At 37.7% G+C, this 23,227-nt stretch overlaps 1 protein-coding gene across 4 annotated transcripts in view; it reads left to right on the forward strand.

Moving 5' to 3' along the window:
- Positions 1–23,227, forward strand: part of RBMS1 (RNA binding motif single stranded interacting protein 1) — a 148,870-nt gene that overhangs the window by 106,236 nt on the left and 19,407 nt on the right. For all 4 annotated transcript variants that reach the window (XM_055811715.1, XM_055811714.1, XM_005234334.4 and 1 more), the window contains exons 3-6: positions 1,731–1,789; positions 4,664–4,755; positions 16,748–16,905; positions 20,130–20,209. In XM_055811715.1, coding sequence (XP_055667690.1) covers positions 1,731–1,789; positions 4,664–4,755; positions 16,748–16,905; positions 20,130–20,209 — 389 coding nt within the window. The remainder of the gene's footprint in view (positions 1–1,730; positions 1,790–4,663; positions 4,756–16,747; positions 16,906–20,129; positions 20,210–23,227) is intronic.

Below are 23,227 nucleotides of genomic sequence, written 5' to 3' on the forward strand. Positions count from 1 at the left end.
TCAGATACAATAAGGAAGCCAACACTTAGTGGCTAGTGTCCCAGATTTACCCCCTTGCCACTGTTTGAAGTCACATAATAAGTCATTGAATAAACAGAAGGTGCTTAAAACTGGTCACAGAGAGTGGTAACTACACTGAAACGTGTATTTAAATGTTCTATAGGGGGAAAGTACTTTGTAAATAGGCTTCATCCTTGAATAACTATCACTTTGCAAGTGAGTACTCTTAACTAAGCTTAATTTTATTTATTAGGCTTCATACATATTTTGAAATAGTTTAAGACTAATACAGCTGCTGCAGAAAGTGAGTTGTATTTTGAAATAATAACTTTTTAAAATTATATTTGCTCTCTTCAAGTTACATTTAGCAAGGGAACTGGCAAAATTCCATTCTTCCCCAGATTCTGCTTTCTCATGCTGATAACTTTTGTCATCATTTTCAGTTCATTTTGTGTTCTTGTACAATGATAGAGAACCTCTTAGCACATAGTGCTCAGGTATGGCTGTTAATGTAATAAGTTACATTAGTTTTATTTTTTATATATTTATTTTATATTATATATAAAAATTTATATATTTATTTTATATTATATATAAATAATTTATTACATAATGTAATAAGTTACATAGTCTTATGTGAAAAGAAACTCAGGTTGCATTGTTTCTCTCCTGTGTACTCACAGCACTGTATCAAATGTGGTTCACAAGCAAACAGAGAAGGTTGTGGTAAGGTACTTGGGAAACCTGTGCTCCATTTCTGATTCCGCTGCTGATGCTGGCCAAGGGAGTTGCTTTTTCTTAAATTGAAACTGGGATTTGACTTTCAGGGAAAATTGCAAGTTTTCATTAGCAGCAACAAATTCTCCTCTAAATTTGATCAAAACCCCTAATACTGATAAACTTTGCAGAGCACTTCAGAAACAGCAATTGTTCCTGTAGCAGGGGTTGCTGTCCACTTGTTTCCCAAGCTTAATTGCTCTTAGGTCTCTGGGTGCTCACCTTTGGACTGTGTAGCAGATTTGCACCTGGGCTGCCCGGTTATTGAGAAGCTGAGGAACAGGCAATGAGAAAAAGAAAACTGAAAATTTCTCAAGGGGCATTTTTGTTTTAGTTGAAATTGTTTACATTTCAATTTTCCATTTTAAAAATACAGAACATTTTTTACCACCTTTGCTGATCAGCTTTCATAAATCTGACTTGTACTTGTCACCTTCCAGAACAGAGTTTTTAATCTTCCTGTGTTTGTCAGTGTTGGGGGGAAGAGATAGCTAAGTTTTTTATTATTGGTGGGTTTTTTGGGTTTTATTTTGTTTGTTTGTTTTTCACCCGTACCATGTTAGTTAGCAAGCCAAGCACTGACAAGGCATGTTGTCTGCTTTATCTGGTATATATACTGAGGGAGTCCAAGCTTAGGTCTAAAATGTGGTTTCTCACATGCACCAGGATTTTAACTGAATTGTATTCTTTTCTAAAAGCAATTTTTCTCTTGCTTGTTTTGTGATTCTGCTGTGCGACTGAGGACATTGGGAGAATAGAACAAGATCATGCTTGAAATTGTTGATCTTTTTCTTCACTTCCATCTATGTATGAGTTTTCATTATATACTTATATAGTTATATATTACTCCATTTCGTTAAAGGGTAATAGGACATAAAATAATATGAACTGGGTATCTGTTGTAGTAGGGTGTTCTTTTCTCACTTTCCTTACATATGTGTAATACATTTTAGGTATGGGAAAATTGTATCCACAAAGGCTATTTTGGATAAGACGACAAACAAATGCAAAGGTATGTATATTTGCCTTTACGTTACATTTGCCTGAAAGTCCTGATTCTATAAAATATGCTAATGTTGTATTTTAAGTGTTTAACTTTTTTTTGTTTGTTTTGCCATTGTTATTCCTAAACTAGTCTTATTCTTGCCCATGGTCAGTGTATTCAATACATTTGTTTCCGTCAGAGCTGGCAGACAGCCTGTGTCAGTGGTGCAGCCAAACTGGAGTGAAGCTGATATGCACAGTACTGGCTGGCAATTTGTCTCTATTTTAAAAACAAAAATGGAGTTAAAAGCAGCTTTTCCTCTTTTGCCTTGAGAAACTAAGGAAGCTTACAGAAGACCATTCAACTGTATGAAGCATCTGAAAAAATTGCACATTGTGGAAGTCAGCTCCATTGCTTAGAGTAGTTTAAAGCAGCACTTAATTATATGTTCCAATACTCTAATTGTGTTTTGTTATATGCTATTGAATGTATTTGGAGCAAAGAGAGGGTTCGTTTTCACCAAAGTAATTGCAGCTGGAAAAAAATTAGACCTCCTTTAGATAAGCTGGATCCATCAGTTCCCTGATTTTTCGTCACTCATTGCAATGGCACTGAGATAATATCCCAGCAGTGTGCATGGTGGGAGAAGGTGTGGTAGCAGACACTGAAATACCAGATTTCAGACTTTCTTTTTTACAATTAAGAGGATAATTTCTACGCAAAGTGAAGAATTAAGTCAGCTGATTTAGCAATGTTAATAAGCACAAAGGTCATGAATGAGCATAAAGCTGATAAGCAGAGGCAAGAGAGAAGAATTCATTATTAATAAAGACAGTTTTTGTGCAGAACTTGGAATCAGTGCAGGTGCATGGCTTCTTGGCTCCCCACCTTGAGCATTTAAAGGGGTGCTGACAGTTCAGAAACCGAAATTTTTAGAAAATTTCTTCTTAGCTTGTATGCAGAAGTCACCTGCGTATATTGTGCCTAGGAAAGAGGAGAGGCCCTTTTCAGTTATTTCAATTAATTAATACCTATGACAGCACTCAACTGATTTAGTCTGTCCATTCCCCAAGTTCCTAAAGACTTCAGTAGCTCTGTCAGTGATACAGTACAGTCATTTAAATGTTTTAAGAGACTTAAGCTGACTTTTCCAATACAGTTTTTAAATCTCACTGGTGAAAAGCAGTAACTAACCATGTGCTATAACAATATACAGCAAGTTAAGGCTGTGGGGAAGCTCACTGCATGTCATTGAAATTGCAGTAGGAATATAAGTAGGCAGAATGTAGATATCTAACTGGAATTTAACCAAAAGACTGACAGCATCTCTGGCTCTTGCCAAAGAAAACCCCCACCAAACCATACCATGGGATTTAAACTAACTGGAACAAGGAGCAATTGAGTTTATGTATCATCTAGAAGATGGCAAAGCCAGCTTTCATGGTATGCTTGGTATCAGTATGTAACTTTGTCTGTATTGCACCCTGCAGTGTGGTGGTGTTGATAACCTAGGCTGACATGGGCATGAAAAGCTAGTTTTGGGTGAGGAAAGTTAGTTTTGCCTTGGCAGCACAAAACTTGATATGAGCTAATTTACTCTGTTTCATGTCAGGATTTAAGTCCACAACACCACGTGTTACACGGAACAATATGCAGCTTTCTTCAGCTTCTTGGCAGGTTAAATAAGCTTGCACTGATGTACAAGGCTGCTCGAGTTGTTTTTCCGAAGTTAAGGACTTTAAAGCTGGTTCAGTTATATCTTTACACAGACTTTTTGTCCTCAGTATACACATATTGTAAAAGAATACTATTACCTTCTGAAGAAATAATTCCATTTTCTACTCCTTTAGTGCTTTGGGGTTTTTTAATTGTTGCGGGGTTGGTTTGTTGTCTTTTAACCCAGCTTAGACATTGGGGAGGGTTTTCATTAATATTTGAGGTGGTTCACTGGTGGGAAGGAAAGGGGTTGAAAAATTCAGAATGAGGTTTGCAATAACATGTAGGGGAAGTAGCTTCCAAACTCTGACTGCCTTTCGATGAGACTTGAGCATCCAGCTCCCAGGTTGCATTAGAAATCTTAGCCTTGTAAGGTCAGTGTCTGTAAAGGCCAAGATATATTGCTGTTCAGATGTCCTGGAATCCATTACCTGTATGTTGCTGTTCAGAATAAGAAAAGAAGTTATTGCAAATATATGGAAATAGTTATAATTAACTTTGAGTTTACTTTGACATTTAAAGATGGTATTATATGGCATAGGAAATGCTTTCAGGACAATGTTGTTTACATTCTGGTTTCAGTAACAGTAATGGGGAAAAACTCACTTGCTTTCAGTGAAGCTGTGTTTTTAATCACTTTTTAAATCTAACTGTCTTTTATGTTTATACAATGAAGTAACTAATTCACCAAGAATTGGGTTATGATGCAGTAGATATGTGTCTTTTAAACTAAATTCCTCTCCCACTTTTAAGTAAATTATGTGTAACTTAAAGGCTTATTCACACTTATTCGAACTGGACTAAGAATTTAGTTTTGAAAAATTAAAAGATTATGCTTTACTTGGTGATCTCTATGAAATAAGCTGATGATGTCACATTTGTTCTTAGAAGATACATACCAGATAACATGAAGCAAAGCACCATACTACTTGTTAGCAATTTGGACAAAGTCCTGATAACGAGTGGGCATGGAAATTGATTTGTTCCGCTAGGGTAGGTCCCCACCAGTTCAAGGTTGAAGGACTTTGGTAGATTGGATTTTTGGGACCACATGAAGAACTCTAGAGGTCAAGCTGGCCATCTTCACCATCAGGAAAATTGTATTAAATAGCTGCTAGTAGCATGTGAACTGTTTGATTATAAGCTGGTTGCTGTCTCATTAATGAAATAAGTTTTGTATTTCAGGTTACGGTTTTGTTGACTTTGACAGCCCAGCAGCTGCTCAGAAGGCGGTTTCTGCTTTAAAGGCTAGTGGAGTCCAGGCACAGATGGCAAAGGTGTGTTAAAATAACTGACTAACTTTTGCAATGGCTTATGAACATGCACAAGTTTGCACATTAGCAGAGTGTTGGCAATGTGAATTTTCAAGTTGCAGACCCTTTACAGACAGCACAGTCCTCAAGCCACATGATATATTAAAGTAACAAAATGGGGACTTTTAACTGCCATATCCTAAAACATCTCCACTAATGAAATAAAGAAACATAGTATTGTAAAGTCTCCAAACTGATCTGGTTGGATTTATCAATGTATTCATGATACTGCTATTCCATTGGCTTCACAGAAGGAAGATTAGCAATAGATTGTAAGAACTACAGCAGGCTTAACGGTTTTAATACAACATGAATTCCTGGAACAAGTCAATAGCCGAAGTAATTTACAGCACAAAAGTATGAAAGGTTTTATACATTGACTGTTACTGAGGTTAGCAGCCTTGCAATTTGGGGATGAATTTTTAAGCACAGCATGGCAAAATTTAACCTTATGACTTTGTCTTCAGCCTTTCTAGTATATTTTCTGTTAAGGTAAGTAAAACTTAAATCTGGGTATTCATGATAGATGTCTTGAAATTCTTAGCCAACCCTTTGACAACCTATTTCTGCATCAGGGCAAACCCAAGCGTTATTAAAAATAAATATGATCTTTCTTCTTTTTCTCGCATTTTTACTGATCCTTGCCTCTGAATCAGCTTATGAGCCAGAAGTGATCTTCAGAGCAGTGCTTTTTTGGCATAAGATAAGTTTCTCAAATCTATAAAATCAAGGAGATGATACATTAGTAATGATTTTGTCATGTGTTAGGTCAGATGGCCTGGGTCCAATAGAGTACCATAAACACCAGTACAATTTTATTAAATAAAGAAAATATTACCATCATAATCTGTTAATATTTTTGTGGTACCTCTTAAAGCAGATTTTTCAGTTTGAAAATTTTATTCTGATATATAAAAAGTAATAATCTAGTAATTAATTAATAATCTCAGAGGCTTTTTTTAATAAAGCAGTCTGCTGCAGATCTAGCAAATCTTTTATAGCTATCCATTAGGTAGAGATTTTTTTCAGATGAGATATTTTCCACAGCTCCTCAGCTGAGGAGAACAGTTAAGCTAACAACATAAAATGTCTTTGGATGGATTCCAGGGCAACAAAATGGAAACCATATGTTTCATACTTAATGCATGTTTCATTACAGCCATGACACAAACATACACGCTTACTGGAAAACACTTTCCCCCCCCCCCTTTTTAGAAGGTCTTACATATGCTTAATCAATAACTTTTAATTAATCTTTAGTTTTTAGGTGATTGCTTTAAAATAAACACCAGATTTTTCAAAACTTCTGTCTGCTGTCTTATGGATATGATATCTAGGTAGGAGGGGAGAAAAGAGAATGTGAAGTCATGTAAATTAATTTTGCTAATGAAATTTGATGTCTGATTTAGTTGTCTTGAGTAGATGGTTCTAATAATTCACTATAGTAATCCAATGAATACTTCCTTAATTTTTCCCATAAGTATATTTTGACTCATTTCCTCTGACAGTTAGTTGCAATATTGCTGATATTTCTTTCTGTTAGGATTAATGAAAAAATGTGCACCCTGGTACCCGACAGTTTTGATTGATTTGTCTGACACTGTGTCAGTCCTGGCGACCTGAGGGAAATCCGTAACTGTGAAGTTTGCATTCCAGTGAAACTTGCTCTGCTTCTTAACATGGAAAGAGTGTTTGAATTTATAAAAAAAAACCAACCCCAAAGCCAACCCAATGAACAGGACCGCAACAGTCACAAGTGACTAAGAGTTTGAGTGCTTTGGTTTTTGTCGATTTTGAGCCATTAGATTATTTTTTTTCTGGACAGTGCTGCTCTTCTTTTGCCTGAAAAATCCTATCCTTGCTTGGATGCTCCAAACTGGAAATTGCCAGTCACTTACAGTTGTTCTGGCAAGATTAGCAAATCAGACTCTTCACATGCAAGACGCTATGGAAGTTTACTTGTGTTTACGTATTTATTATTTTATCTTTTTGCACATTACCACCTGTGCCGTGAAGTGGTCTTTTTGCAGTGAAATTGTCCAGACCTTAGCCTGAATATCACAGAGAAAGATTTGAAGAGCGTTTCTTGGCTGTCTGGCCGATGGATTTCCTTTACTGATCACCACAACTGCTTCAGTTTCAAAGAGAAATAAATGCCTGCTGGCAGGATTTGTCCGTGGAAATGTGTTGTTGAGGTGCTGTGCCCGGGGTGTCAGCCAGCAGCAGGGGTCCCGGGTGTTCGTGCCCTCCTCCCAGAGGCGCTGGTAGTCCCTGACCCGCAGCAGCTGACAGGGAAGTTATTGCTGAAGCCTTGTTCTAACTCTGGCTGCTGTAACCCCCTTTTTGCGGTGTCCTGCTGTAGCTATATGCTGGTGCGTTAAAAACTATATCAGCAAGTTGATCTACAAATCCCAGTTTAGTAGAAGTGGTTCAGATTATAAGTGTTAAAACCTTTGTCATTTGTTCTGTAGAGATGACTTCAAATATTTGACTTTGTGAGCTTTTCCTGTCCGTGGGGTAAGATCATCATGTACTTGGCAGTCTGCTTCCAAGTTGATGTGACTCCAGAAAAATTAGCCTCACCTGCTATGTTTTGGCCAGCGCGGAGCAGGGCGGGAGGGCCTGGGGCCCGAGGCATGGCGGCGGGCTGCATCCTGCCACCTCTGTCCCGCAGAGGTCACTGCCAGAGAGGTGGTGGCCGCCGCTCAGGAGGTGTCACGATGTTGGTGTCAGCGAAGGAACCTGGTGTCAGACCATTGCTCAGGAAACGTTATGTCTTCAGTTATTATTCTGCTCTCTCTGAGATCTGAATTTGGGAGTGCTTGGCTGAGACGAAGCGACTGGGGAGGTGTTTTACTCTGGTGAACAGTATTGTCTGGTCACTGCTGAAACAGAAATGCCTCCAACGTTTACGTAAGATGATATTGCATTGCCAGGGGACGGGATTAGCTTTTGGATGGGTATTTAGAATAGCAGAGGTAATGGGCTGGTGTCCCTCTCCTCTCTTCCAACTGAGTATTACCAGTGTTCAGTCTTGTCGGTCGTCTTTTTTGAGGGTGTACAGGTGGCTGTGGAAAGGGCTCAGGAGATGATGTGAGCTGCAGCGGTAACCAGCTTGTTTCAGGATCTGGTACAAAACCGACAGCTTATCTCTTGCTCTAAAGTACAGAAAGAGCAGATACATGTCTTGCAAGTTGGTAACTGGTGTCTAATTTATATTTTCAGTCAGCTTAGTTTCTTGGAAGTTCTTTAGTGTAATTAGTTTATTGTCCTTGATCCTAGAGGAGTGCTTTGATAATAAACCAGTAAATAATAATAATAATAATAATAATAACAACAACAACAACAACTATAATAATAACGATAATAATAATAATTTCAAAAGCTCAGATTTTGCAGAGTTGTGTATTCTTAGCTAAGATTAGTAGAAGCATTGAAAAGCTCTGCCTATTTTCTTTGTTAGAAAAGTTGTTACAGTTGCTGTCAGAGTGAATTTTCTGAGAATTGTCTCTTCTCTTCCCCCCACCCCACAGGTAAAATCAGTGAGGTAACTACATTTCTGTGCTGTTCAGAGCAGATAGCAAATGACTTTGTATGGGAAGATATATAGATGCACACATAAAATCTACTCTATGTTGGCATTTTGAACAGAGGTTTAAAAACCTGGGAATCTGTAAGGAATGTTTTAGAGATGGTGAGGTCTAAATGCTGTGGAGATATGAGTCACCTAAATTCTCATAAGTTTTTGACCTTAAACTTAATATAAAACATTTGAGTCAGTGCTCAGACAAAGTTCTGTCTCATCAAATGGTATGCAACTGAGTTCAGCTGTAGTTACTGAAGTAACTGTGTGAAACGATTGGAAAACTGGCCCCTTTAAATGGAAAGTTGAATTTAATTCTCTGTTCTTTAGGATGTAAACTAATGTGTAAATATGAAAGATAAAGAACTACTGAATAAGAATGGTTAATAAAAAACACAGTTTTCATCTTTCTGTCTAGCAAACTGAAGCCAGAAGGAGAACGATTGTATTTACAGCCCAGATAAAGTCAACTAGCGAATATCTGTGTGTACCACCAGCAATGTAGAGATACATAGGCCAGCTAGAATAGCAGCGTGACTGTGACAGCAGAGTGGTAGCTCGAGTGCTAAACAGCTTCTTTCCTGGTGTGGCAGTGACATTTGTATAGCCATATTGTCTAGCTCATGGTAGGTTTACAGGTTCCTGAGATGATATAAGTGAAAGACCTACATCTACTAAAACTGTTCTATGTATGGAGGTACCATTTTTTTGTAAAGAGCTTCTAATGTACTTCAGGCATCACAAGAAGGATTAACATACGTTCCAGTATTCTCCCAATTGTATTTCAGACCTGTCCCTGAAATGAGTGTAGTGTCCTCTCTTTAAAATGATTTAACCATCCAAGTCCAACACAGTTGCTATAGACTCAATGAACCTGATCCTCCAGACTTTACGTTGTTGAAAACCATGCCTTCCTTCATCTCTCCTCTATTCTCTCTCTCTGTTCATGAGATTTTTAGTTCCCTTATGTACAGCTTTGATGTAAGATTGATTGTCAAGATCATTTTTAACTATAACAAGTGATACCCATTTTTTTCCAGTTTGTGTTTTCCTAAGTTTTTTTTCCTATGGAAGCACAAACTTACCTTTAGTAAATGTATGCCACTTGTAACAGAACCCATGAAAGTAGTCCGTGGACATGGAAGATTTCTGTGGTCAATGAAACTTGTTAATTTGAGCCAAGGAATGCTGTTCCATGTAGTAATGTGCATTTTTGGGGGAAGACTTGTTTATCCATTCAAAGATTTCCCCACAGTTGCACATTTTTAGGACTTCAGGCTTCAGATTCTTAATGTTATAATTTCCTCCTTCTTAAAATCTTCAATTCCACTTGAGTTGCTCACTCAACAAAATGAATTGAGTGTGCTCCTGCTTATATTGTATTAACACTCATGTTAACAAATCACTAAATATTTTCAGATATTTTAGGCTTGTGCAAAAAATTAGGGCCATCTTCAGAATTGTTTCTTACTCAAATTGTGTCAGAAGGGTGCCTGTGATAACAATGCAAAGTCATATACTGACTTTTCTACCATTCTTAAGATACAGTTTCTGGTTTTTTGAGCAGTCTGTTGGCCCTCAAAGCACCAGACCAAACTCTCTAAAACTCATTATGTGGGGTTGGTTTTTAGTTTGTGATTAAATATTAGCTCATTGTCTGAGTTCACGTTGATCCTCCAGAACCCAGAGATTACATGAATTTGTAATCTTTGTATTTCTTACTAATGGTTACAAAGGTAGAACTGTGAAGCACTCCCCATGTGCTGGCAGCTTTATCTCTTTCCAACTAAGTTTAATGCAGGATTAATTCTATTTTATATTCTAACCTTAACTTTAGGTGTCTTTTTTTCCAAGCATATTTGGAAAGGATGAACTGTCACACTATATAAAAGTGGATTTTGGGAGGGAAAGGCTGCTCGGCCCCTTGTCCTCATCTCTGTAACAGAAATCAAGGCTTTTCCACAGCTTTTAAACACAATCTATTAAAGTCTCTCTTCCTTTATGTTGCTGATGAAGAACATGGTTTTGAGTTAGCAAAAATGAGAAACAGGTAACTTTTATGACTTTTAATAATGTATTGCTTTTTGCACTTGTCTTCACTGTGGCAAACTTCTGGAGAATTATATCAGTTTTCTTTCCTACACAGTAAAGTAAGAAAGTAAGTTTAAGTTACCATGGTAGCTAGCGCACTTAATCTAACTAGGGAAGGTAGGCATATTGCAATTTTTTTAATTCTTTATCTGGGCTTCTGAATGCCAAAGAACAGATGACAAGCAAAGAGGAGCTAACTCAAGCAGTTTGTTTTTACAGCAGCTTTTAGCAACTGTCTTGTAAGAGAAGTTTTCTTTTTACCTAGTTTGTAGTACTTTCTGTAGGTAACACCATAAAATCCTACTGTAACAGACTATTTTAAGTAAATACAATCAATTTTCCTCCTTTTATTCATAAAAGTTCTTAAAAGTCATTATAAAATGAATTGAAGGTAAGCCAAATTTTGCTTACCTGGGTGCTAGATGTCCGTAATTTCAGGAATTGCATGTGCATAAAGTAAGACTGTTAACAACCACTTCCCTTGAGGACACAGCTTCAGCCCACAAAAGTCTTATCTCAGCTGCTGAGCAGCACTGTGGTTTGTTCGGACAAGGGTCCAGTGCCCTGCTATGAACCATAGTGGGCTTATTCAGCTTTCTATTGAAAACAGTGGCATCCGTGAGCAACATGCAGAGCTCCCAGGGAGCACCCTGGTGCCCTTCTAGCAAAGGGAAAGCAAGAATGCCAGGGAATAAAAAGGGAACGTATGATTGCAGTGATAGCCTGATTGCACACTTGAACACAGGCCTTATTGTAGTTAAAAATTCCTTTTCATACCATTCTTATTCCTCTTTGTAACACAGATGTGCCTTTGAAAATGAATTAGAATGTTTAGCTTATTATATATATATATCGTATATAGTGTTTATGCAGTTCTGGAGAAGAAGTGAGTTCTGGAGAACAAGTGAAGATTATGGTAGTGATTTCTCCCCTGAATTGTCTTGTTAACAGTCTGTGGTCAGACAGTATTAAAACTGTGGCTAAACCAGACATATTTCAGTGAGACACAGGCCAATTGTAAATTTTAAAGTAGTTTCTATACGAAGGCAGACAAGCATTTAATCCCTTCCCTATCAGCCAGAGGATCTTCCATGCTGTGAGCAGTGCCTAGTCACATGTTTCTGAATGGCTATCTGTTCGCTCTGACCTTACACAGAGCAAGAGAAAACAGATGTCTTATCGTTTTGCCAAGTTTCTTGTTTGCAATTTAGGAACGGTTCCACACGCACAGGGAGGTTTTTGTTAATTTCTTTCAGATGATGGTAGAGCATTCGCATTATGTAGGACTCCTCATCACCTCTTTCTACAGAAATTAGTATTAGTAGTTGATTATTTCTGTCCCTTTTATGAGAAATACTGTGTCTTGTAGTCAGCTTATTAAGTTAGTGCTGTAAGTGCTTTTCAGGAAGAAGTACATTAATCTGCAAGAGCACTGTTCTGCATCTTTGTATTGTTATGTTCTGCTAGAGAAGTTCTGGAGATGCAGCTAAAGGAATTTGGTGAAAAAAGACTGATAGAAACTTGCTGACGTGAATTGTTAAAAATAAGATTTCCTAGTTTTCTCAATAATAGAGATACTTACAGTAGCCCACAAATTCCCAGACAGTGCCCATAGTCCACAAATATTGACCACTTTCAATGTCTTTCAGGACTTGCTGAAAGTTCTGGTAACTGAGGAGACATGGCATGAGATATGAAGGTTTCCAAATTAAGCAGTTTTTCTAAATAGTCTAAATTAAAAAAAAAAAAAAAACAAACAAAAAACTACAACTCAGTTGTTCAGGGGTTTATATTTTAATGTTAGCTTGCTACCCTAAAGTAGAAAGCTTTTCACTGACTTTAGTAATTTCATGGTTCCCATAAAGTGATACAAATAACTTAAAGAGATTTAAGATTTCTAAGGTGAAAGCAGCTCACATGATGTCATGGATTCTAAGCACCAGAAAAAGCCGTACGTTTGAAAGCACTTAGAACGGTTACAGTGTACAGGCAAGGTTTGAGCTGAGTTGTTATGTTTACAGATATTTTTGCCAGTTTCACTTTTTTGCTGACTTCCAGAATAAAAGTTAGAAACTTGAATATCAAAGGAATTATTTTTCTCTTCTGAAACAGAACTGTAATAACCATGTGAATCAAACCATGGTGAGACAGGTTTTGGTAAGGAGGGAAGTCACATAACTTAATATATTAAACTGCTGTTTGCCAGGGAGACAGAGGGATGAGTTTAAAAGTTTGTCTTTCTCCTAACTTCCTGAATTTTTAACTGTTTAACCATTTTCCATGCCAAAAGCTTGTTTAAAAGCAAACATCTGTTTGCACAGTGCCTTTTGTCTAAGGCAGGATAAAGATGGATGGGGAGTCCTAGTTGCGGTTGCCATTTGGAACTTAGCTTGGAAATCTAGCGTGTTCTAAGGGGAAGGAAATGACTTGCTACTTATGATCTCCCAAAACGTACCCAGATAGCTGTTTTAAGGTTTAATAGTGTTGTGGAGATGACAGAAGCTGAACGGTGATGTAAGTAATAAATAGGAGGAGAGGAGATGTTTTGCACGCTAATAGGTATAATGTTTGTGCTGCCAAACTGTGTAAAATTCCAAATGGACTCTAGAAAGAGTTCAGTCTTGCTTTAGGTCTATCCCAACAGTATTACCTTAGTAATGTAAATGAGCTTTTTTGAGAACCCATGGCCAGTGTTCCCCATCCATCCAAAGTGAAGTGGATTAACTGAATCTATCCTGACCTAGTCGGACTCAATGGTCCGTATGGGTCCCTTCCGACTTGAGATATTCTGTGCTTCTATGATTTGTCCTTACAGCTGACCTGCTGCTGCTCCCCAGGGCGGCTGTGGGTTTGCACCTGCAGTGCAGATTCAGCCCTGGTGCACTGTGGAATGTGTTGGCATTTCAACTATTTTTTTTCTGGAATTACAGATGAATGACATTTCAACCCATATTCCAGGATGTCAGTGTGACATCCTCATCTGTTGGCCACTTCTTTGCTCTTCCTCTCCCATGTCTGCCGTCTTTACCAGTTCTAGCCATGGGCATATGTAGAAGTATCTTCAAACTCCCCTTTTTCCACTGTGGTTAGTATGTCCTGTTGAAGGATCAAAAGCCGAAATAACCGAATCCCTGGGAGTATTCAGGCTGTAATAGACTGTGACATAGACAAGGAGTCAAGAAAGCAGAAGTGAGTCCTTTCCAGTCACCCATTCAGCATGCAGCTGACTAAAACACAATAGTTACTAATGCAAAATACAGATTGTTTCAAGGGCCACAAGTCAGATTTTTCCGTCACAAAATGCTCTCTGTTCAGAGAAAGCAATTTCCTTAGAACAATTTCCTCAGATGCACTTTTTTCCCTCCACTCCATTCCTAAGGGATTTGCAATGTGGGTTAGTGGTAAAGTCACTAATACTCTGTCAAAGTTGAGCATTCCCTTCTCTAACAACATTACGTGCTTTTATGGTATGAAGTTTTCTCTGCTAGGTGTATGGGTACAAGAACCGAGCTTCCCAACAGGGAGGAAGATCTTCATGTGTTACAGTGAATTGCAGCGGCTCTTTGTGTCCCTTTTGGAAACGAAAGCTCATGGTGTCTCATCCTGAATGCATTGCCTGTAGAACGCAAAAGTGTTGTAACCCCCTAGGCTGCAACAGGAGCCCAGGAGAAGAGGAATGTGATCTACCCAGTTGCTTGAACAAAACAGATTGCTCTGACATTCTGCAGTTGACTAAATTTCTTTCTCTGTTAGGTGTTTCTCAATATAAGCATTTCTTTTTTGCATGCAGATTAAATTTTTTTTGTGTGTACAAAATAGGAACTTTTTTTATCTTTCCAAATGTTGTTAGGCTTTTTAATGAGAACATTTTTATAATTTAATTCAGACTTTCTGTTATTGTAGAATAAAAACATTAGCAAATCAGATGAAAATATGTAAAGAGTCTGATCATCCATCTTGTATACTGTTTTATGTTATTTGGGGAAATTTTCAGGTCCTTGTATGCAATATATTCTACAGTTTATAATAAGAAATCCAAATTTTTTCCTTTCAGATATTATTCAGAGTTTCAGGTAATTATCCTATAGCTACAAATGCAATCTTGTAATGCCTGTGGCTTAAACCTCCTGTAAAGCTTTTGCTAATAGTGCTCATTAAAGAAGGAAGTAAGCCTACATATTTCAAGGGACAAAAAGATTAAAATTGGGTAATATAATCTAAGTAACAAAATAATTTCAAAAATGTGAAAACTGTCTCATCTCACATTCCTACCTGAGGAAAATTGAACCGTATGTCAACTATGGTAACATAGGTTTTCCCTCATGGTTGAACTCTGCCCAGCAATGAATATTAATGTCAGCTCTGACCTCTCATTGAATCCATTTTCTTGCCTTCTCTTTCTACTGATTTTTCTAGTATGAAAAAGAAATCAGGTATTCTAAGATAATTTAAATTGTACCGTAGAGATTCAGTATTATTTGGAAGGGGGGATATTTCCACTAGATAACAAAAGGGAAAACATAGATGGTAGTCAGATGCCATTTGTAATAGACTGTAGAGGGATGGGCAAGAACAACACTTGGGCACTTGGAAAAGTTTTTGTAAGGTCTGGGATTTCATTGTGGCTAGGAATTACAGTCATATCTGTGGTATAGCATGCAGACCAGGAGGATGTAATGGGAGCACATTTCCCTTTTATAGGTCCTTTGATGCTGAAATTCCTTAAAAACCCTTACAGAAAACTTTAAACCTTAGCTCTTTCTAACTGAATGTGAGGGGTAAAAAGGCAAATAGTGAAGGTCCATAAGCATAGAATTTGCTTCCCCAGTTTTTGGAACAGGGTAATTCATTTCTGTGCCTAAAACACGTGACCTCCCTCCCCTCCCTAGCCCCAAGTCCTTTTCCTTTTTTGTCCTAGAGAAAACCAGCCGCAACTGAGGGGTGATACCCAGGCCAGCAAGCTATTAAAATATGCAGTATGCTACCCACAGTACCAAGATATTGTTAATACAGGGGCAGCTTAGGGACAAACTGATGCCTAACCTGCATAATAAGGTATCACCACCTATACAGCTATAATCACTTTAATAAATGCTTTAATTCTAGTAGGGCAAGTGTTATGGTTTTGGGTTTTGTTTCTGGTTTAATTTAAGCTTCCCTGTAAGTCAGTTAGCCCTCTTGTACAGGATGAAAATATGCTGAGGACTATGCCCACAAAATTGTATTTGTTTTGGATCATATCACTCCTAAAACCAAAAAAATTCTACGGAGTATAATGCGTCCTGCAGAGACTTAGGTCTGTACAGGGGGCCATAATGACACCATCAATGTTTTGTGCAAGTATAAGAGCAAGTCATGTAGATCTGTGTAGGTTAAGAAAGTATATCATCACAGAGCATGGCCAGCAATTAGCAGCATGAGAGAGATGCTCCCTAACGGCAGCTGGAGAATCTGTAGACAAACACTGGAAATGATCAATTTCAACAAAAATGTTTCTTTGATCGAGATGGAATTTCGGGGTACATACATAGATCACACAAAACAGAGTCTAAGGTCAGGAGAGTGGCAGAGACGTGACTACATTTGTCTCCTCTCAAATTGCTCATCTCCTGGCTGCCCTCCTCTTTCATTTGGTTTGTTTCTAGAGAAAGTTTTTGGAAGACTTTTGTACTGTCTGAATGCATAATATAAAAAGTTTGGTGAAAACTCAAAAACATTCATGTGTGGGAGAAGACGACAGTATCCCACCCACTTCTGTGTGTATCAGCCTATCCTTGTGGTAATTTTTTGGCAATGTACATACTCTTAAATGCTTGGTTTCCCTTCCGCCGCCCCCCCCCCCCCCCCCCCCCGTATTATTTTCAAATTGTCATTCCAATCTTTTGTCTTTTTGATTTACATCTGGTTATTCTTATCTTCCCACCAGTCTTGTATTTCCGTGTCTGCTAATGTCCTTCCTTTTTTTGTTTTTGCTTTTTGTTTTCTTTCAGAAAAATCTGAAACATGAAGTTGTAATACAGAGTATAAACTGGTCAATTATTCACCTTTATCTCCGCTTAAAAATGTTGCTGTCAGCAGTAACAGGAGGAGGGGAGCTTTCTCAGGATTGCTGTAAACAGTGACTGAAGTCGGAGGTCACTGATACTAGGGAAGAGCAGCCTTTAGAAAGGGGCCTGAGAAGTAAAAATCGGTACCAATAGTTATAGACAATTGTTGGTTTTTATATTCAAAAAGTCTTTCCAGTGGTGGCAACAATAACAATTGTTTTTAATTCTTTTTCAGCAACAAGAACAAGACCCAACTAACTTATACATTTCCAATTTGCCCCTTTCAATGGATGAGCAGGAGCTTGAGAACATGCTGAAACCATTTGGGCAGGTTATCTCTACAAGGATACTGCGGGACTCGAGTGGGACAAGCCGTGGTGTTGGCTTTGCAAGGTACTTCAGTGGCTTTACCTATGCTGACAGCTTTTTTTTTTTTTAATTGAAAAGGCAGGAATAGAAGGAAAAGGCAGAAGTTACTGAAAAGGGAGATCTAGATGGAGATACCAGCAGCGTTTTCTTAATTCTTCCTTTCATAAAGCAAATATGGCTGTCTCATCTCGCTTATATGGCTAAATCTGAATCCATTGCCCTTATCAGACAACTATCTAAAGTAGGAGTTCACGCCTCTTCTCTGTATGTCTCCTTTCTCCTCTGTCCCTGAACCAGTAAGCAACAGTTACGTAATGCTTCACAGAGACTTCTGTGACTTTTCTGGCTTTTGAGGTTTGAATTCAAGACAGGAGACCATAAGGAAGACACCTCCACACCCTCTTTTTTTTTTTCTTTTTACTTCATTAGTTCCTCTGAGAAAATCAACTCATCATTGCCCTTTGAATGTCAGCCCTTTGAATTTTCTGGCTCATTAACGTGATGTCATCTGGGAAAGAAAATATTTTTATTCACTCTACAGTAAATCTCACCTTAGAATATTTGTCAGCGCAGTGAAATGTCTTTCCCAAACCAACAGGAATAAATATTTTCCATAAATTAGTAGACACTTCCCAAGTATTCTATCCATGTGAGTTTTTCTCTAGATAATTCAGTTATTTGCTTTGGGGTCTCATCATCAAAGCCTTTTCTGTGTCTTTCTAATATTTGTCTCTCTCTCATTAAGTCCTGCTTTAAACCTTGTATGGCAGTCAAAATTTGGAGTCTAGATTGGAGATTTCTATCATCAAAAATAGGGGCATGCCTTGAGCAAGGAGTTGAGATTCTCAAAATATGTTGTAAAAGCTCTGTTAACGGTCAAATTCCAGTAATTCAGATGTTCAGCCAATATTACAATAACTCTGTATTTGAACAAATAGCAGGATCTAAAGTTAGTGTGCAGAAAAGAACTGAACAAAGTATATCTCCTCATGAAACTGAAAGTTTTAGGGATTGGTTTCCTGAGTTGGCTATGGGTGGCTCACAGCACTTTGAGTTTTATTTTTATTTTTCTAACATCCCCCGTGCCCCACTGGCTTTATTTGCTCGGCAGACTGTCCAGTCTCGAGAAGATACAACAAAAGAACAAAATTAGAAACAATGAGATTTATATTCCTATATTTAAGAGTGCAAAACCAGCAAGTTTGTTTCCACCAAAATTTCTTCCTGTCCCCTTTAAATAAATCAATAAGTATTTGTAATATTTATGGTGTAAATTTAATTTGGCATTTTTAGTCCATTCATACACTTGTATTTTTTCGTATAAGTATATGCACAAGTATTTGAGTGTGAACTCCGTACAGGTACACACAGAATGTGTGTATGTGTTTTTGGATGATGTAAAAAGCAGTATATATCCAAAAATTATATTTTCTAATTTTGAAAAAAAACCAACCCACTAATATGTGCTTAAATACAGCTTTCACTTCTTGGTACTATGAAGAGCAGAATCCAGTAACACCCAAGCTAAAATTCAGTAGGCATTATGGATTTATTCAGTCTTTTCTCCCTGAATTTGCTTACCCAACTCTACCTTGAATCAGTGGTATCTTAGGAATGCTGTTATTCAAATATAGCTGGAAGAGTTTTAGAATTGTATGTAAAAGTCCAAAAGACTTGTGTATATCCAAAACCTTGCTTGTATTGAAGACATTAGAAGAGATTAGTTTTACAGTATTTTCTCCTTAGGTTCTGTATTATACATTACATGTTTTGTATATATATACACATAAACTTAAAGTTATTTTTATATGCATATTAATTAATACACATATATTATACATGAGTTATAGAATAAGCTATTGCTGTCATATCTGATAAAAAATTTTCCAGTTCTGCAAGGTAGGTATTGGAACATTTTTGGATAAATATTAGTTAAAGTTAAAATTGTCCAAGAAACATGTAGACGTTAAATAAAGATTTTAATTTCTTGCCTTTGGTAGCATTTTATTAGGTTAATAAGGGCTAATACATTTTATCAAGTCCAGACTTGAGTCTGAAACTAAATTATATTGTTTCTTTCATGTGAGACAAAAAATTTAGATTTCTTTGATGGAGATCCAACAATCCAGAACTTCTGAAAATTCTCTAGAAGGTATTTTTGAAACCATGAGGAAAGCTTGTGGTTCAGTCTCGCATTTTGATGATTTTGGTTGCTGTCTGTGACTGTATTTTGTTGGCCTGTGCAGAAAGGCTATCAGAATTAAGAAGGTACCAAGAGTTAGTAATTTTTACTACTGCTTCATTGCTGCCGAGGCCATTGACCTAATATATGGATTTGAATTACAGAACTTGATGAGCAAATAGAAAGCAAATATTTGTTCAACATTATCCAAACATCATCTTGCAGACAGCTGCAAAAGATATTCTTTTACAATTATTAACAAAATTAATTTTATGTCTCGGTCATCCATTGCAACTTGGTCCAAGCTGGCAGTTAGAGCCGCCACATCTACATTGTAATGTAAGGAGGTAGCTGCAACCTGCGGAGCTGCTCCCCGACTGGCATTAGCTCACAGGTAGTCCACACAGTCTATGAAGTCTAGTTTTGACAACATCAGTGCACAAACCTGTTCAGGATGCTGGATAAATTCTCAGTAGCCACCATAGCTATTCTGTCATTGGTTCCAGTTTCAAAAGTAACTTGGAGACAATTAAATAGGAGATGGGTACATCATTTAGTTGGTATGATAAGTGTAATCTAAAAGTTGCAAAGGCAGTTTGGGCCATGGTCAGGCATGTTTATATTTGAGTTTTATGACTCTTAAAACTGTACAAACACTTCAGAAACCTCTATGAAAAGTGGCATTAACATTGGTTGTATATATCATGGACACTAAGAGTTGTTGAGAATGACTGTGGATCAGTCTTTCTGCTTCCTTTAAGACAGCATAGGTACTTTGTACTGTAGCTGGCCAAGCAATGTTGTGCCTAATTTCTAAGTAAATAAGGGTATTGTGTTTGCAGTTTGGCACTGACTTTGGCCTCAGAGTGCCTAAAATGTTGACTGAGTTTAGTTTTACCTTTCTGAGTTGTCTGTTCTTAGAAAACATCTTCTCTATTGCTCACACATGGGAAAGCAAGCCACAAAAGCAAAGCGAGAAAAAGCAGGAAACATGCTTTAAAAAGATCACAAACATGGGAATCTGGATAAGTGTTTAATTTATGTAAATTATTCTTTATTTTCTTAGGATGGAGTCAACAGAAAAATGTGAAGCAGTGATTGCTCATTTTAATGGAAAATTCATAAAGACACCAGCAGGAGTTTCTGGTATGTTGGATATATTTCTAACAAGATGTATGAATGGGTTATTGCTTACATAGTGGAAGCCTGTTACACTGATTGTTGTATCTGGCTTCTCGTTCAGAGGCAGGCTTATTAAAATTAAACTGTGTCTTGTTGGATGACTGTAATACTTGCTCACTTGGAACACAGTATATCACTTTCCTACTGTAAGCCTTTTCTAGGAATCTAGTAGTGTTCTCTCTGAGCAGACAGACAAGCAGCTAAAATGCCTTAAGCCAGCTATGCACAAATTTACATCCCACATAATCCCAGTTGAAGTGAGGAGACAAATATGTGTTGTATGTGTATCAAAACAAAATTTCGCTGATTGTCCAGGGACAGTTCTCTTTGAGAGGCAAAAAATGGACTACTTTTGCCATCTGTTGATGATTTTTTCGACATAATTTTCAACAAGAGATCTGATTAGTAAAAAATATGTTCCGCAGCAGTACCTTAATGCCAGGCACTTTCATTCATTGGGAGAGCTGTGTCTGTTAAGTCAATGTAGGCTTTGAGGTTCTTCAGGAAGATGGAAAGAGGTCAACAAAGAATGCTACTTCCAGAAATGTTGTGTAAGTCAAAATGCAGAGAAGCTATGTAGTGCCATTTTGTTGTTGTCACACCACGTTCCTCATCAGTTTGCCTGCTTTGTCAGCACTGTTTCTAAGAGACAAAATGCATATTCCATAAACATGTAAAAACAAGGAAAGGCAAGTCAGAGCAGCAAAGTAAAATAGAAAGAAAAGAGGACAATAAAGGAGGAAAGAACACATGCCTGACATTCCAGGCAGCTTTTGGTAATCATTTTATTGAGAATCCCAAGTGGGAGTTTTACAAATTACATTGTTGATGTGGTTGCTGAAGCCACCTTTATCCTGCTGGTGAAATGTTCTCTGCAGCCAGATCCTGACACTGAGGAGGAGGAAAGCAGCCCTCGGCAGGCGGACAAGAATGTGGCTTGTTTAGTAAAACTACATACATGCTTCATCCCTCAAAGATTACTCCAGTTTGAGGCAGTCTGTGCTGCAGTAGGGATGGAAAGCTGCTTCAGAGCACAGGAAACCACTCCCTTCACCAGCACTAATCGAATGCAGGGTTTTGACTTCCCTGGCTTGGCTTTTGCAGACCCCTTGCTTTGGGGTTGATTGCCAAGATTATTTAGTTAAAACTTTGTTATACTTAGGGGCTGTAATATTTATTTTTCTATTTCATATATTTAGAAATCTGTTTTTTTTATGAGGTGGAAAATCCCTTTAGGGGCAAGGAGATCACGGAACGGTTTTCTCTGAATGCTGACTGTGCTCTGATCCACCCTCCATGATTAGTTTTATAGTGCTGCTATGGCTTGGACATAATTAAAAGTAAAAAGTATGGAGAAACCAAGAGTTTTCTAAATTAACATATAAGGATTTCTATTCAATTAGAGTCAGTAAAAAAGCTGTAACAGAACCTCCTATTAGTGCTATTTAGTTTACTTATTTTTATTTTCACTCGCATTACCGTGTTCTCAATGAACAAGCCACCAAGTATGTCATTGCTGTCATTGCTAATCATGCTCTGTCTCGGGTGGGCTGTTGCTGAAGCTGGAGTTGCACCCTTATACGATCAGGTTCAACCAGGTAGGAATAAAAATTGCTGCATGGAATTTTAAGAACAATTTCTGCAGTGTGGAGGAAACATTTACCAGAAAAGTGTGATGAATTAGGGACAAGAAATTTGCACAGAACTGCTGAGTGTCAGAAAATGGAAACTAAAGAAGGGTCTCAAGACATAATCCTTCTCAGGAACTTTAACTTCTTATGCTTACTTGGCAAAGTAGTCGGCTAGGCTCTCTGTCTAGGATAGGTAAAGAGGCAAACATCTCCAGAGACTGATGTATCTTTGCTGTCAGCTGTCTTTGTTACAAAGAGTGTCTAGATGAGTTGCTCAGAAATAGATAACTAAATGTCTGAAAGTCCGTTAAGTAAGATGTTGTACCTTCCATGATGCTGAAAAATATGACAGATAATTAGGTTCCTAAGAAAGCTGTGAGAACCTTGAAGACCCTAAATTTTATTGTATATGGTACAGCCCCAACTCTACTTTTCCATGATGATGCTGTGAAGTTGTATTGCTTCTTGGAAGGGTTTTTTATGGAGTTAAAATTCTTCCTGGAGTTCCTTACCATATAGTAAGCACATGCCCAATAATGCAGTCTGATTAGAGGATGCAGTTTATGCATTATAATACACTTCAGTCGGCCAAAAAGTGGGGCAGAGTCATGGGGCAACTGTGGTCTTGGACTACCTGCACAGAGAAAAGTGGATCTTGGACAAAGGTTAGGAAAATGTTTTGAAATACATTAGCATCCTTTGAGGTTATAGAGGAAGAAGTTCGAATACATGCAAAATAAAATTGTAGAACTGGAACTATGTTTAAATTAAAACATTGTGTCCTAGAAACTTGGCTAAAATCGGCAAAGGGAGCTGGCTATAAAAACACCGTTATCAGGATGAGGAAGGTAGGAGAGACAGGCCTGTAATAAAATTGGTGTGGGAGGAAGAACATGTGTTCAACAAAAACATGCTTTGATGACACAGCTTTGTTATTTTAATGAAATTTGGGTTTAAATGGAAGAATGGGTTAAACAGTTATAGGAAGCATAGATGAAACCTCTGGAGCATGAGAAGACAGAACAGAAACGCCTCTTTAGAATCTGAGCGGGCCAAGGGTAGCACAGGGTGGTCACAAAAGTGTTGACTGTAGATTTGAGCGAGTGGCTGGGTGTTGATGGTACTGAGCTAGCTGAACCCATATGTAACAAGCTATTCAGGCTTTATTTCCCTGCTCCATATTAGCTTATCAAATATATTCAATAGCTAGTGTGTCCTTGTTTTTCTTCAGTGAGTGAGAAGGAAGGTTAGCTCAGAGAGCAATTTCAAATGCACCACAAGGTTGTATAACCCTAAAACTCCTAGAAGTTGCATACCAGTTTTAACATTTGTTCTAGTTGGAGTTTATACT

Source organism: Falco peregrinus, chromosome 8 (assembly GCF_023634155.1).
Source record: "Falco peregrinus isolate bFalPer1 chromosome 8, bFalPer1.pri, whole genome shotgun sequence".
Taxonomy (NCBI): Eukaryota; Metazoa; Chordata; class Aves; order Falconiformes; family Falconidae; genus Falco; species Falco peregrinus.